Source organism: Haliotis rubra, unplaced genomic scaffold, assembly GCF_003918875.1.
Source record: "Haliotis rubra isolate DU_JTF1 unplaced genomic scaffold, ASM391887v1 Scf438, whole genome shotgun sequence".
In the NCBI taxonomy this organism is placed as follows: Eukaryota; Metazoa; Mollusca; class Gastropoda; order Lepetellida; family Haliotidae; genus Haliotis; species Haliotis rubra.
This window is the reverse complement of record NW_025767122.1, coordinates 238,182-255,934: the sequence shown is the minus strand read 5'-3', so window position 1 is coordinate 255,934 and position 17,753 is coordinate 238,182. Positions and strand designations below refer to the sequence as shown.

The 17,753-nt window shown below is 39.4% G+C and overlaps 1 protein-coding gene across 1 annotated transcript in view; it reads left to right on the top strand.

Moving 5' to 3' along the window:
- The window catches only part of LOC124289263 (phosphorylase b kinase gamma catalytic chain, skeletal muscle/heart isoform-like), a 37,970-nt gene that overhangs the window by 3,639 nt on the left and 16,578 nt on the right, over positions 1 to 17,753 (top strand). Inside the window, exon 2 of the mRNA XM_046725870.1 lies at positions 2,352 to 2,531. Coding sequence (XP_046581826.1) covers positions 2,437 to 2,531 — 95 coding nt within the window. The 5' untranslated portion in view covers positions 2,352 to 2,436. The remainder of the gene's footprint in view (positions 1 to 2,351; positions 2,532 to 17,753) is intronic.

Below are 17,753 nucleotides of genomic sequence, written 5' to 3'. Positions count from 1 at the left end.
TCTCTTGTTGTTATGTGTGGTTTGGTTTGGTTGTGGTATAACGCCACACTCAGCAATATTCCTCTTACGACAAGCATGGGTTGTTGAGGATCAACCCGGATCTTGACGGGTCTAACGACAGAATATGACAAAGGGAAGAGAGTTTTAAGATACTAAGGAAGTAAGGCATGTTTTGAAGTTTCAAAGAGAGCATTATTGTGTGTTGTGGGCTTAGAGGACATGCAGCTTGTCAAGCCTTTTTGCTAAGGTTGTTTTGAGGTTAGGTGCTGAGTATCCGAATGTATATATATAATTTTGATATTAACCAATAAACTCATTTAAATTGAAGAGGACCTGCTGTGAGAAGGGAGAATTTGAACCTGAGGCCAAATAAAAAAAATGTTGTGGTTCTGATTACACCTCTTTGAAATTTAGGGCAGGTAGGTAGGATTTTTAAAATATTTTTTTCTGCATTTTTTTCAGAAGTAAAGTACAAACTCATAACACATTTATCAATGTGTAATTGTTTATTCAATCAAGCTTGCGGCCATCATGTCGACTTTCTATATCAGACTGACCGATGTCAGTCGGTGACAGGAAAAAAAATGGTATCTGAAAGCTTATTTTATCCATACTGCCTAAAAAAGATAGGGTCGGCACCAGAATTCAAGGGTCGTCCGGGTAATCAGAACCACAATATATTTTTTTTATCTAGAGGATATCTAGACTTTCTTCATTTAGGACTTTAGCATTTCAGGGAGGGCTAGTCAGTAGGGAAAATAATGCGTTTCAGGGACTGTGAGACAGATTATTTGGAAGTGTATGAGCCTGACAGTGTGCAATCTTGAAGCAGCTATGGATTGTTGGTTAGTTTCCATTGATGAATCTCATTAAATTCAAGGACCCGTGAAGATCCGGGGTAGAATAGGTCTTCAGCAACCCATGTGCTTGCCATAAAAAGGCGACTATCTTGTCGTAAGAGGCGACTAACGGGATCGGGTGGTCAGTTTCGCTGACTTGGTTGACACATGTCATCGGTTCCCAATTGTGCAGATCGATGCTCATGCTGTTGATCACTGGATTGTCTGGTCCAGACTCGATTATTTACAGACCGCCGTCATATAGCTGGAATATTGCTGAGTGCGGCGTAAAACTAAACTCACTCACTCACTCATGAAATTCAAGAATAATTTCTTCTTTGAGTTTAGAAGTTGGTGTGATGAACAATGGGAAAGTGCTACAGATATACAACTTCTTTATTATAATGTGAGCAGCATTTTGGTGAGCTGCTAACACTGTTTTCAAGAATAATTTGTGGGATTGCGTAACGAATGGCAGCTGGTTATTGTGACATAGCTGGAGAATGGCACCATTGCCTGAAACAGACTTCCGTACATGAGTGGGCGGGTAGCATGTGTCTGTTGTAACATGTTTAGTTGTGCAGCCAGTAGTACAGTCATTATGCTACTCAGTTACTGGAAATAGAGCACTGTGTGCCCTTAATTCAGGCGGGGCAGTAGCCAAGTGGTTAAAGCGTTCGCTCATCACGCCGAAGACCCGGGTTCGATTCCCCACATGGGTACAATGTGTGAAGCTCATTTCTGGTGTCCTCTTCCGGGATATTGCTGGAATATTGCTAAAAGCGGAGTAAAACTAAACTCATTGGCTCATTAATTCAGGTGCTTGTTAAAAGTGGTTAGTAGACACAGAAGTAATGGAGTAAAATAGTCAATTACAGAAACAACTGATAGGCCAGTTATCAGATAGGATAATATGACATCAGATGAGCTAACTGGAAATGTGGGTATATAGATTTGAATTCTGTAAATTCAATGAAATCCTGCATCAAGTTTCATTATTGCATTATAAAGTGCATTTTTTAAGGTTCAGGGGTGGAAATAACTTTAAAATTGATAGTGTACTCCGGTACAGTGGCACATGTAAAATCACTTGCCCTGATAATTTTTCCACTATACGGGGCCGTTTTCTTGTTGATTTTTTTGAATAAACAACATAAATAACATTTGAAAGTCAACAGTGTGATATACAAATTTGCTTGCCCGACAGAAAAAAACACTGGACTCGGGCGTCGGGCAATGGGTTATTTCCACCCCTGAGGTTGGAATTTTATTTTTTCAGAGTTATTTTTCTGATCAAACACAATTTTGTGAAATAATCTACATTAAACCTTGTTAAATTTTTATTTTTGAATCACCCTAAGCATGTAGTTGTTAAGCATAATATTTGTTGTCATTGACAATGAATATTGCTTGACTTTAAAGCAAGTGTTTGAGACGGATTTCATTTCAGCTTTCTAGTCAAGATATGTATTATTCTATGTGTGTCTAATCCTGCGACATTGTGTGTTTCAGATGCTGGACACATGTAGTGACACCTTAGTGACACCTATAGCTCCAGCTTGTACTAGTAGTTAGACAACTCTCTCACTCGTCCACCATGACACAAAGCGATGACGTTGACCCTGACTTGCCCTCTCAGGACAAGGCCAAGGAGTTCTACGCCAAGTATGAACCCAAAGAAGTTCTTGGAAAGTAAGTCAAACATTCTTTATTTTTCAATTTTGGGAGGAGAGGGGTAGGGATTATGAAATGTGTGGTTGAAGGGATGTTGATGTCCAGTTACCATGGTTACAGAAAGGCATCTCTCATTGAATGAGTGGCATTGAAGTGCTTATTAGAATTTTCAATTTTTGTCAACTTGGCACTTTATAATGATCAAGATAGCTGTTGCTAATTGTGATGGATGTATTTTATATTTGATTTTAATTATATTTAGATGTAATTTTTGAAAATGGTTGTTCAAGAACATGAAAAAAGCAAACATTTCAAAAGCTTATCAATTATATAATATCTGTCCTGCATTGTACAGTCTTTTTTAGAATGAAAAGGACAACAACATAAGTTCCATTTGGCCAACTTGGGTGCTGTTTTAAAAAATCACATTAATTTAGTAAATATGTTAGTGGTTGGTTGATCATGTGACAGTGTTTCCAACACACAAGACATGGATCTGTCTATTATTACTTGTTTGTTTAATCTGCGACAGTAATGTGCTTGTTGATGTGGGAATGAGTGATGGTTGTGACATGTTTGTGACAGGAGGCAGTGTCAAACCACTAGCAAGTTCAACAACGTACAAGCTAGTTATCACATCACTCATGGTTAGCTATATTTGTGTCAAGTGTGTGGGCTGTTGCATTTTGTTGTTTAGTTGTTGTTAAATACCAGCTGTATGACAACGGTCAGTGTTTTAATCGAGCCTAGTGATTGACATATGAGGATAGATTTACATTAACCAAGTTCCTGTTAGACCTCCATACATACGACAAGCATGGGTAGCTGAAGACCATTTCTGTCCCACATCTTCACAGGACTGCTCATCCCAAATAAACACATGGAGGACATATTTTTGGATATAGTGATGACTGGATCAGATGGTCTGACTTCAGTTTTGAGCCTAAAATGCTTCTGGTATGCAGTGTTCACGAATCGTGTTTCAAAGGAACAGGACATTGGGTCCTGTAAGTTTCAGATGTCTGTTTGACCCATTGAAAATTCACAGGACCCATAGAATAAAATTAAACACACATTTCAGATTTAGCATTTCTTATAATTGGCACTGAATTTATAAACAAACATAAGATTTATAAACAGCAAACAGGTGTCACATGTCCCATATAACAACTTCAGTCAAAGTCTTTGTGAAATATACAGTCAGACACTGGGGCCGGCGGGTTGTAGACTTCTATCGGACCGTTGGCGAATCTGCCGGATTTGTCAGAGGGTCAGACGCTATTCGTGAACACTGGGTATGTGCATGATAAAAATAACTGTATGATATTGAAGAATGGTTTCTATCATTCACATAGCAAAGTAGTATGTAGTATGAATACTGAGTCCCATGGGGTACTCATACTGCTGTCAGTTGCTTTTCAATGTGCTTCGCCATGTGACCCTCGAGGACCTAAAACTTTATGACTGCTCTGTACTCAAGCTTATCCATTTCTGCCGTTTCAATAGGGGTACATGTTATTAGATGCCACATGACCGGAAACTAGCGCCATGTGCAAGTCATGTTTATGTGAATGATATAAACCATTCTTCTATGTCATACAGTTATTTTTTACATGCACATATCAGAAGTATTTTAGGCTCAAAATGTTTTGGTAGCCCCTCATACCATGTTCCATATACCTGGAATGTACACGGCCTAGTACTCAGTGGATCAGATGGCCCAACTCGGGGCCTTCCATAATAGATGCTGATGTAGGCCATTGCTGATAATATCAATCACTGGATTGTCTGATCTTGATTGTGCCATGTTCTGGGTTTTACAGAACTTGTCATACAGATGCATTGTACAACAAATGAATTTATGGAATGATAAGTATTGGTTCAGAAGTTTGATTCCATTTTCTATTAATTTGGCTGTTATGGCATCTCCATTGATCGGCAGAATATGAAGACAAGAGTTTTAGGAAAACAACTTCTGAATTAAAGAAGTTATCCATGACTGATTTTATGTCATTTACACTGATTGGCTTATTTTTATATTGCATGTGTCTCAGCTAACACGTGGATAAACAAAGGGTGAAACATTGGTTGTGACCAGGTTGACTATAGTAGGACCAGGTAAACATGTCTGGCTGGCCATGTCTAGTAACGGTCAGACAATATACACTCGTCCAAGGTCATGTCGGGTTGTCAGTCAACATTGTCCATGACGTACACAGTGGTCAGTAAACATGCTGGACTGATACCGAGATGGCTGAACCTGTTGACCATGCTGGTCAGTCTAGACGTTGGGTAGGGGCATGACTGGACAGACATATCAGGTCACTGGTGAGGTTTGAGTTGAGACTGGGGGCTGATGCTGGTGTTAAATTGTCAAAGAACACACACAAGCTTCTAGAACTAGACAAGTTCAGGGTAAACCTATACTTAACTACTCTACACATGTTGTAGAAGAAACTTTATTGAGTTCAAGTCCATCTCTGACTTCATATATCTTCAGTCTGCGTCTAGTAAAATCCTGTGAATACAAATTCCATTTCGAAAGCTGTCAAATGTTACACATGTTATATTCGGATTACACTTTCACGGTAAAGTACAGATTCTAGTAGTTTTCCCATCTGAGTCCCATCTGGGATTCAGACCACACCCTCAGAATCAGGTACCTAACTGCAGCACACAAAATCAGCTGTCTAACCCACTCAGCCACCACTACTTCCACTGGTGCTATTCAAAATAGTCCAAAATTTGAGGTTGGTCCACTGTGGCGCCACATTTGGCTGTGTGAATGGCAGAAGCCTATGACCCAAGGATGGAAATAACCCATTGCCCGACGCCCGAGTCCAGTGTTTTTTTCTGTCAGGCAAGCAATTTGTATATCACACTGTACCGGTGTCCAGTTAATATTCCAATGTTAAATATGTTGTTTATTTAAAAAATCAACAAGAAAACGGCCAGTATAGTGGAAAAATTATCAGGGCAAGTGATTTTACATGTGCCACTGTACCGGAGTACACTATCAATTTTAAAGTTATTTCCACCCCTGTGACCATGGGTTTGAATCCCACAGTTCATGTTTAAAGGTTTGCCAGCACCATACCCGTGCTTCTGGGTTTCACACAAAGTGGTAATCATCTAAGACTTGAATCAAATCTAATATTCCTCCCACACCATTCCTGATGATATACCTTGATATACCTTGATATACCTGAAGTACTGTTCAAAGTGTTGTTAAACCAAACTAACTCATTAACAAATGATGGTCTGTATAAAATCAAACATACACACTGAAAATGATAAAGTTGGCACTAGTTGAGCCAATTATCTCGGGCACATGGCCTAGTAAAGTGTATGGCTGAATGTTTCATAGTTTGTTCATAGGTATCTGTATGATATTGAAGAATGGTTTCTATCATTCACATAGCAAAGTAGTATGCAGTCACATAAAAGAACACAAATAATGAAACCTTTTTATTCTTTGTCACTCTTTAGCAAGGTCTTTGTTAACAACTTCAGTACACCTAACCAAACTCCTTGTTAACAACTTCAGTACACCTAACCAAACTCCTTGTTAACAACTTCAGTACACCTAACCAAACTCCTTGTTAACATCAGTACACCTAACCAAACTCCTTGTTAACAACTTCAGTACACCTAACCAAACTCCTTGTTAACAACTTAAGTACACCTAACCAAACTCCTTGTTAACAACTTAAGTACACCTAACCAAACTCCTTGTTAACAACTTCAGAACATCTAACCAAACTCCTTGTTAACATCAGTACACCTAACCAAACTCCTTGTTATCAACTTCAATACACCTAACCAAACTCCTTGTTAACAACTTAGTACACCTAACCAAACTCCTTGTTAACAACTTTAGTACATATAAACCAAATTCCTTGTTAACAACTTCAGTACACCTAACCAAACTCCTTGTTAACAACTTAAGTACACCTAACCAAACTCCTTGTTATCAACTTAAAAACACCTAACCAAACTCCTTGTTAACAACTTCAGTACACCTAACCAAACTCCTTGTTAACAACTTTAGTACACCTAACCAAACTCCTTGTTAACAACTTCAGTACACCTAACCAAACTCCTTGTTAACAACTTCAGTACACCTAACCAAACTCCTTGTTAACAATTTCAGTACACCTAACCAAACTCCTTGTTAACAACTTCAGTACACCTAACCAAACTCCTTGTTAACAACTTCAGTACACCTAACCAAACTCCTTGTAAACAACTTTAGTACACCTTACCAAACTCCTTGTTAACAACTTCAGAACATCTAACCAAACTCCTTGTTAACATCAGTACACCTAACCAAACTCCTTGTTATCAACTTCAACACACCTAACCAAACTCCTTGTTAACAACTTAAGTACACCTAACCAAACTCCTTGTTATCAACTTAAAAACACCTAACCAAACTCCTTAACACTTCTAACCTAAACTCCTTGTTAACAACTTTAGTACACCTAACCAAACTCCTTGTTAACAACTTCAGTACACCTAACCAAACTCCTTGTAAACAACTTTAGTACACCTAACCAAATTCCTTGTTAACAACTTCAGTACACCTAACCAAACTCCTTGTTAACAACTTCAGTACACCTAACCAAACTCCTTGTTATCAACTTCAATACACCTAACCAAACTCCTTGTTAACAACTTCAGTACACCTAACCAAACTCCTTGTAAACAACTTTAGTACACCTTACCAAACTCCTTGTTAACAACTTCAGTACACCTAACCAAACTCCTTGTTAACAACTTCAGTACACCTAACCAAACTCCTTGTTAACAACTTTAGTACACCTAACCAAACTCCTTGTTAACATCAGTACACCTAACCAAACTCCTTGTTAACAACTTCAATACACCTAACCAAACATCTTGTTAACATCAGTACACCTAACCAAACTCCTTGTTATCAACTTCAATACACCTAACCAAACTCCTTGTTAACAAGTTCAGTACAACTAACCAAACTCCTTGTTAACAACTTTAGTACACCTAACCAAACTCCTTGTTAACAACTTCAGTACACCTAACCAAACTCCTTGTTAACAACTTCAGTACACCTAACCAAACTCCTTGTAAACAACTTTAGTACACCTAACCAAACTCCTTGTTAACAACTTCAGTACACCTAACCAAACTCCTTGTTAACAACTTCAGTACACCTAACCAAACTCCTTGTTAACAACTTCAGTACACCTAACCAAACTCCTTGTTAACAACTTTAGTACACCTAACCAAACTCCTTGTTAACAACTTCAGTACACCTAACCAAACTCCTTGTTAACAACTTTAGTACACCTAACCAAACTCCTTGTTAACAACTTCAGTACACCTAACCAAACTCCTTGTTAACAACTTCAGTAGTACACCTAACCAAACTCCTTGTTAACAACTTAAGAACACCTAACCAAACTCCTTGTTAACAACAAAACACCTACAAACTCCTTTACCAAACTCCTTGTTAACAACTTCAGTACACCTAACCAAACTCCTTGTTAACAACTTCAGTACACCAACTTCAGTACACCTAACCAAACTCCTTGTTAACAACTTCAGTACACCTAACCAAACTCCTTGTTAACAACTTCAGTACACCTAACCAAACTCCTTGTAAACTTTAGTACACCTAACCAAATTCCTTGTTAACAACTTCAGTACACCTAACCAAACTCCTTGTTAATCCCATTGGCTTTGTCATTATATTGTTGTTATCTTTGTACATGAATCTCATTATGTGTTGTGTAAACATATCATGATTTATATATCCATTTACCCAGCATTCACCTGATGATGGAGCAAGAAATAGCTTTGAAACATCATAACAAAGAATAGTTGTCATGTATTCCATCTTCCAGGGGGCGGTGGGGTAGCGTAGTGGTTAAAGCGTTCGTTCATCAAGCCGAAGACCCGGGTTCAATTCCCCACATGGGTACAATATGTGAAGCCCATTTCTTTGCATATTGTTTTCCATTCCTACTTTATCATGTGAACATTGTGAAGAAATCATTGACAAGTGAAAATCCGGGTTAGAATTGATCTTCAGTAACCCATGCTTGTCGCAAGAGGCGAACTAACGGGAACAGGTGGTCAGGTTCGCTGACTTGGTTGACACATGTCATCATATCCCATGCTGTTGATCACTGGATTGTCTATTTCAGAATTGATTATTTACAGACTGTCGTCATATAGCTGGAATATTGCTGAGTGCAGCGTAAAACTAAACTCACTCATTCAGTTGAAGAAATCATAAGACAAGTGGAAGTGGATTGCCATCCAAAATCTGGCCTGACACACGTCTAGTCATTATTGTCATCATTAACTGCTTAGTCCAAAGCTCGGGACTATTGTTGTGCTCTTGAATAGGTGTGGTTAAAGATTAATTTTCGATGAGGTAATTAGGCAATGTTAGCTGGTGAGGTAATCTCACTTGACACATGTTGACCTGCTGATCCCAGTAGCCTGAGGATACATCTGTTTGTGGATGTGTTACCTGGACATTGTGCACCTGTCTGACCACTCTCAGTATGGAGCTTGATTAACCTTATCTTGACCACAGGAAACAGGCTTGGCCGACAGTGCGTAGTAGCAGACATTACCATTGATAACTCTGTTGTGTGGCATTCCAGTAAGTGATGGGGCTAGTAATGACTCTTAACTCATTATAACCAGAGGCTGTTGAGCAGAACCAGCGACCTGTGTCTGAAACCTGCAGGACTGCCAGTATAGTGGAAAAGCTGTGAAATATTTCACTATGAAGATCTGGGTTAGAATTGATCTTCAGTAACCCATGCTTGTCGCAAAAGGCAACTAACGGGAACAGGTGGTCAGGCTCGCTGACTTGGTTGACACATGTCATCGTATCCCATGCTGTTGATCACTGGATTGTCTATTTCAGACTTAATTATATACAGACCGTCGTCATATAGCTGGAATATTGCTGAGTGCAGCGTAAAACTAAACTCACTCATTCAGTTGAAGAAATCATAAGACAAATGGAAGTGGATTGCCATCCAAAATCTGGCCTGACACACGTCTAGTCATTATTGTCATCATTAACTGCTTAGTCCAAAGCTCGGGACTATTGTTGTGCTCTTGAATAGGTGTGGTTAAAGATTAATTTTCGATGAGGTAATTAGGCAATGTTAGCTGGTGAGGTAATCTCTCTTGACACATGTTGACCGGCTGATCCCAGTAGCCTGAGGATACATCTGTTTGTGGACATGTTACCTGGACATTGCGCACCTGTCTGACCACAGTATGGGGCTTGATTAACCTTATCTTGACCACAGGAAACAGGCTTGGCCGACAGTGCATAGTAGCCGACACTACCATTGATAACTCTGTTGTGTGGCATTCCAGTAAGTGATGGGGCTAGTAATGACTCTTAACTCATTATAACCAGAGGCTGTTTAGCAGAACCAGCGACCTGTGTCTGAAACCTGCAGGACTGCCAGTATAGTGGAAAAGCTGTGAAATGTTTCACTATTACTGCCATTGTCACTGCCGTGAGGTTAGTGTAGTGGATTAAGTGGTTGTTGTCACACTGGGTTTGAGTCCCGGGGGAAATGGGGGAAGCCTATTTGTGGTGTCATCAGCTGTGATATTGAGGGAATATTGCAAAGACGTTGTATTCTTATTTCTTGCTCATGTTATTAGCCACTAGTTTGTATGGATCCAACTAAAGGCTACAGGCTTACAAGAAGCAGCTGGAATTTTCGTGTAGATTAAAAATATTCACTCCCATGCGAAATACCCCAAACGGACATCACCCTGTTTTCCAGTACACCCATGAAGATCTGGGTTAGAATCGATCTTCAGCAACCCATGTTTGTCGTAAAAGGCGGCTAATGGGATTGGATGGTCAGACTCGCTGACTTGGTTGAAGTCATCATGTCCCAATTGCGCCAATCAGTGCTCATGCTGTTGATCACTGGTGATTGTCTGGTCCAGACTCGATTATTTACAGACCGCTGCTATGTACCTGGAATATTGCTGAGTGCAGCATTAAACAACAATCAATTAATCAATGTTATCCAGTATCTCACACCAACATTTCCCACATAGCAATACCCCATAAACAACAAGTGAGGAACATCTGAGACTGAACATGTTTAACGGTTTGGTGTTTGCTAATTTCAAGAGATAACCTAAACTGTCAAGTGGTTGGTTCGGTCACACACCAGGATGCACATGCCGCTACATGCTGCATGACGTCATGCTGACGATGTTGTACTATTTATACTGTTGTGTCATTTAAACTTACAGCATAACAATATCAGTAAGCTTTCCTGAGCTATATATAGATATGAAGGAGAACCAGCTATCAAAATGGAAGACGGAACTATGTTGTTGCCCTATCACCTCCTTCCCATTGCCATACTTAGCAACAGAAGGCCATACTTTGTTAATGTTTGTTTACATGGCAGTTGAAGATCCACAAGATTCTGATTAGTATAAGTAAATTATATATTTTTGCTACTGATTAATGGTCGAAATGATCCAAAACACAGCTACGAAGGATCACTTTGTTGAAGTTTACATATGATCTGACCTTGTAGACAAGTCATCTAACTTATATATACCATTCATAAAAAGTAGGGGAGATTCCATTTTGCGAGCATACTACTAGCCAATGCCAATGCATATGAGAAAATGTAATATATATCCATACAGATGAAACATTTCCAAAGGAATGGAATAAATTGTCACATTTTCCCTTAATTTCTCTTCATCGTCTGTTTCCTCCTTGGCCTCATCATTTGCATTTTATCAATCTTGTAAATCCAATATCTCCTACTTTTTTTGATGGTATATATACTGGTATCCAAAATAATAACACAGTCAAGGTAGGAATATTTGTTAAGATAATGTAAGTGGATGTGATTATAATAATAATAATAATAATAATAGCCATTTATATAACGCCTTTCCACGTCACAGGGATATGCTCAAAGCGCTTCCTTGAGGTATTGAGGTATGTCTGTTTGTTTCAAATTGTGGATCGTTCATCTAGTTTCATTTGTTCCCTTATTCAGTAATCCACCTTTTAGCTTTTAATTATTAAAACTATTTATATTCTCAAATCAGTTTTCATTTTAATATTGACCGACCAAGATAATCTGCTAATCCGTAAACCGTAAGTTTGTGAGTCTTTGGCCTTAGTGAATGTAATCAGGAAACCACTTGGGCTTGGTATGAAATACCCATTGTTAGACATACATGTCATGTGGATAGGGGGGGCTGACTGGCAACAGCTAGATCTGTTGTTGTTTGTAGGTGTAACAATCTGAGGTCTGATTACTAACAGTCAGCCTTCTGTTTAGTAAATACTACTTGGTGAATGACAAGCTAGGTATTAATAGCTTTCCATATTAAGACAGTGGGATTTATTGTTTTAATAACACAGCTGATATTGGGTTTATATGGACACAGTTTCGCTTTTCTAATACATGATGCAGGTTCTTGACAAGGTGTATGATATATGGACAACGTGATTCATTTCTGATACATGGGAGGCATATGTAATTCATGAACTGACTTGTTTCAAATAATATATGCAGGGAATATATATTCTGCAAGCTGGTGTGTTAGGCTACTGTGTCAAACTTTCTCATGTATTTACACAAATATTTCATGGTGGAGTCCAACCTGTAATGGGTGCCAACAGGTAAATCTAATTAGGCGTGACCTGTACTGACAGGTGTGTTGTATACCTGGTGTGTGTTAATACTGTTACCTGCCGGCAGATTGGTTACGGTAGTATAATACTGACACTTGACTGAAGGATGTGTCTGGGGATGGATACTCTGTCCCGATCAAAGTATCAAGTTTACTTGGACTAATTGAACACCATGTGGTTGGGATTCTCTGAATGTTTCATGACTGTCTTATCTGATTAAACAGTCACTGGTTGAGACCAGGATTTGCCTTTGAAATATTATGTGCATCTGTGGACCTACCGACCTTGGTGGTAGTCATATGCTAGAGTCGATTTGACAAGATCCTGGTTCTGACTGTCTGTACCATGATGGAACAGTGATAGAGCTTGGATTAAGATAATGGTACTGTGATTCTTTTGCCTCATTGTTGGAACAACTAGATTAGAATCATGGGAATGGTGGATGAATGTGTGTCCCAGTTCGCAGCTCATCAGGACAAGTTCCTCATGGAGGAGATGATTGGCAGGTGAGTTCAAGGAGGAGTACCTGTAATTTGGGAAATAATCACCGTTCATGTTGATCTTGGATCAGTTGGTCCTGAGATGGGTACGCTTCACATATCCAGATGATTCACATTTTATGACATATACTGATTATCAAGCCAAATGTCCTAAATATTTTTGGTAGTGACATGGATTATTACAGTGTTTGCTCTGGGCATGAAAAATTAGGAGTCATCATGACTCCCTAGTGTCATTAGGGGGAGTCATGGACATGTTTTAGGGAGTCAACTTCAGTTTAGAACTTTCATCAAGACATCAACAGTGATTGAAAAACAAAACAAAGTGAGGCAGGTCAGGTATTTAATCAGCACTCAGAGCAGTTAACTGGCAAACATTTAGTTTCAGAAGTTTAGATTATCTGAACCCAGGGCCCAGTAGCATTGCATCAACAATGATGCACGCTTATAAATTCACTGCATATTTGAAATAGTTTGTGAGTCAAATACGCAGGTTTTCTGCGTCATGGCAAAGACTGGGATATTTTCATGTCAATTGTTGATGCAATATTGTATTTTTTGTCTCTAGTAATATCTCTAGTTTTGATTATCACAGATTATTGTATTTGGAATAATTCTGACAAAAAATGTGTTTCTAATTTAATGCAGCACTCAGCAATATTCCAGCTATATTCTGTATATAAATCAGTTTGGACCAGAAAATCCAGTGATCAACATCAATTGCGACAGATGTACATGTAATGGAGTAGTCCTTGATTGGCCCCATATGCCTCTGTTCTCGAACCCATCAGGGACCTGATTGTGTTTGCCTCATGTGGAGATGTATTGTGGAGCCTGACAGGGACTTTGTTCTGTCAAATGGTGCTCTAGCCTCACCTGTGGCACTTCAACGCTTTACTAATCAGATGATTACCTGCATGACATGCCAGGTGAAAGTGGGACTGTGACTCAGACTTGCCAAGTCTCATCGCCCTTTCAATTGACTGTACCCTATCGGCCATCTTGGGTATAGGTAAAGTATGGAATGGGGTTTTGACTGGAATTTGTCAATGAATTTTGATCTGGACAAATGGACCATATCCTGAGTACAAATAAGTCTGCAATGCAGTATACTGAGACAGTTTATAAACAGCTGTCACCAATATATGGCAGAGGAGATAATGGATCTGGCTGTGAGCTTCTCACGTCTGCCATCGCCCACACCAGTGCTCAGGAAGATGTGCCATTGGCCAGAAAACTGTTTATTCTGCACAGTACCGTAATCTAATGATTTTATGATGCTGTAATGAGGCACAGCAAAAAAATGTGAAACACAAAATATATATTCTGGTTATTTTGATATTTTCATACGTCATGATACAAATTGTCAGTGTAATGCACATTATTGCATCAATATAGTCTGTACAACTGTTTTTTACAGCAAGAGAAAAGAATACTTCACATTTTCTCATTCCAAATTCCATTCCACTAATCCATTTCATACTTTACACTAAACCCCACCCTGGGGTAAATTAAATCTAATAATGTGTGTTTGGAATGAGAGGATCTCAACATCAGTGTAATTGTATATATTTGCCAAGCTACACTGATATGTCTAATGTTATACAATTTTAGCAGATGATAGATCAGAGCGTCCCTACCCTGTTACCGAACACCTGGTGTCATCCATTCATATAACCTTTATCACTAGTTTACCCATAATCAAGACTGGCATTGACCTTATATGTTTCAATAACTTGAATTAAATTTGCGAAGAGTGTGTAATCCATGAAGATCCGGGCTAGAATTGATCTTCAGTAACCCATACTTGTTGTAAGAGGCCATTAATAGGATCGGGTGTTCAGACTCGCTGACTTAGTTGACGCAAGTCATCATATCCTAGTTGCGTATATCAATGCTCATGCTGTTGATCTCTGGTTGTCTGTTGTCTGGTCCAGACTCGATTGTTTACAGACCGCCACCATATAGTTAGAATATTGCTGAGTGCGGCATTAAACAACAAAACAACAAACATCATAACAATGAAGGAAAAAAACTTTTTTTTAGGATGACAAACCCTAAAACCGTCATTTAACGACAAAGAAAAACAACAAAAATGCTAAGAGTGTGCATTATAACTTAGACCCAGGAAGTGCCTCAGTAAACACATGAATACTATTACATGAATCTAAAGTGGACCCTGGTTTAATATCACATTCTGGTGGGTAGAAATAGTCTCCAGTGTGAATGGCGTCCTAGTACAATGTTCTCACTCGACCCCAGCTGCTCACAATAAACTACTGTTGGGAGTTATGTGCACAGCCAGAGGAAAGTCGGTTAAATATCTAGGTCAAGCCATCTGGTGAAATTCGGTCAAGTTTGTTGATAGTTTGTGTTTGGTTCTATGTTCTGCTGGCCTCAATGGACTTGATTAAAGTCAGTTATCTCCATAGTGTGATGCTCACAGGGCTGATAACATGGAATATTGCTTGACATAACTGTGGACAAAATTTCAGTTAGTGCCAGGTTGACTGTCCTAGTTCCTGTGTTTGGGTAGGAGCTGTAGGCTGATCAGAATACAGATTGATCCAGTGTCACTGATACCTGGCCTGCTTACTGCCTCAGCTAGGCAGTAATAAATCAATTGGAAGATTCTCATTCCTGTCATCTCCCTGCCAAATGACCAGCCTCACATCCTACACAATAACAATAATTTTAGGTGGTTCCTTGTTTTGTATTCTGTACCTGATGAAATACACAATATGCAAAGCCCTACCAAGTGTCTGTCTGTGAGTGAGTGAGGTGGGTGAGTGAGTGAGTGAGGTGGGTGGGTGGGTGAGTGAGTGGTTGAGTGAATGAGGTGAGTGAGTGAGGTGGGTGAGTGAGTGAGTGAGGTGGATGGGTGAGTGAGTGGTTGAGTGAATGAGGTGAGTGAGTGAGTATGGGTTTACGCTGCGTTTAGCAATATTCCATCAATGTCACGGCGGGGGACACCAGAAGCATCTGTTTGTGAACCATGTTGACAGCTGTAAAAGGTCTTTTTACCGTTATTACAAAAGAAATTAAAAATTTAATTTATTCCTTTTTGATATAAAAAACAAACAAACTTCGACCAAATGTTTAGTAATCAATTGATTTATGTGTATCATATCTATGGTACCTCTTGAGAGTGTCATAGCCTGTTTAATCATATCAGTGCACTAAAGTTTAAGGATTCCGGGTCAGATTAGGTCCTTAGCTACCTACTGATGCTTTACGTATCAGGAGACCTAATTAAAGGAGTGGTCAAGTTTATTGGCACTCCCAGTTTTATGTAGGTCTGCTCACCTGGCAGTGAATGGGTACCTGGTAGGAATAGCTTGAAAACAGCCTGAGGAGCTGTAAATAAATTTCAAGTGAACATTGATCCATTAAAGGGATAATACCGTAGTGCAGTGAGCATCAATAGGTGAGCTGGCACTACCAGTGTCCATCATCATCATCATCGGCCCGTGAAGATCCGGATTAGAATTGATCTTCAGTAACCCATGCTTGTCGTAAGAGGCTAACTAACAGGATTGGGTGGTCAGGATTGCTGACTTGGTTGACACATGTCATTGTATCATAACTGTGTAAATCGATGTTCATGCTGTTGATCACTAGATTGTCTGGTCGAGACTTGATTATTTACAGACCACTGCCATATAGCTGGAATATTGCTGAGCGCAGTCCCTGTATTTGCTTTGGCTATCAGAAACATATATGAGGATCCCGGTGACTTGGTTGGATAGGACGGGAGTATAAGCCTTGCAACAAGTACAACAGGGTTGTTTAGTGCTGACAACACAGCATCTGCTGCACTCCTAGACAGAGACTAAACACACCTCCACCAGCTGGTGGATCAATCTGGAGGACTGACTCCTCCTATCTCTGTACTGTAAGAGCCTGTCTCCAGTTCCTCAACCACATCATTGTCCCTCCTGCCCAACCTTTCTACACTTTTCTCCAGAATCTCACATCTCGCAGGAGCTTTTTTCACTTTAAATGGAATTATTCATTTCTATAAAATTTCTCTAAATATATTTAAATACTATACATTAGTCTACCATGAGGTACACCTGAACCAAGAGCTAGATTTGTTAGAAAAAATCTGAAGTACGTGAAAACTTGCCAGCAATCCAGCCAGAGAGGATTTAGAACCTGGTGGAGATGAAAGTGTGTTTATGGGGCAGGAGAGAACTTGGTTAATGTATGCAACTCGGAGGGCTTGTTTATGCATCAGTGTTGTGTAATGCTACTGTGGGTCACGTGACACAGCACTTGATATCGCCTCATGTGCTCATTGTCAAATATTGTTATCTCCCATTACAAAGTTGGGTGTGGGATATAGTTACAAACATTTACAAACAAAAGATACAGAGTTATCACCCTTGATCCATGGTTTGCAACTTAGTTCATATTGGATGTAATGAGGACGGGTTTTCTCAGAGACTACTGAAGTTACTAGACTGAAAGTTTACATGCTGATCTAAGAGATATTGGACAAGACTGAGTTCAAATCGTTCTTCTTACCTATTTGTTGAAAACATTACTGTCCTACTGAGTGCTTGGTCTCCGCAATGAAAACTGGGGACAAATTTACTTAGGGACTACTGAAGCTGTGTAAATGAAACTTTGCCAACTTGTTGACATTCATATTCTTTCAGAGAAAGTGACTTATATATGTCTTTCAGATTTAATATTTTGTTTCTGATGACAGAAAGCTTCCTTTCTGCCTATCTCTATTTAGGGCTTTATGGAACTCTTTTTCATAGTTGGGGCGGTGGGGTAGCCTAATGGTTAAAGCGTTGGCTCGTCACACCGAAGACCCGGGTTCGAATCCCCACATGGGTACAAGCCCATGTGTGAAGCCCATTTCTGGTGTCCCCCGCCGTGATGTTGATGGAATATTGCTAAAAGCGGCGTAAAACCAAACTCAGTCAGTCTTTTTCATAGTTAAGGGACCGTTCATAATTTATGGCTAGGTGGGGTGGTTGATGATGATTTTTATGGAGAACCATGTATAATGTGAAT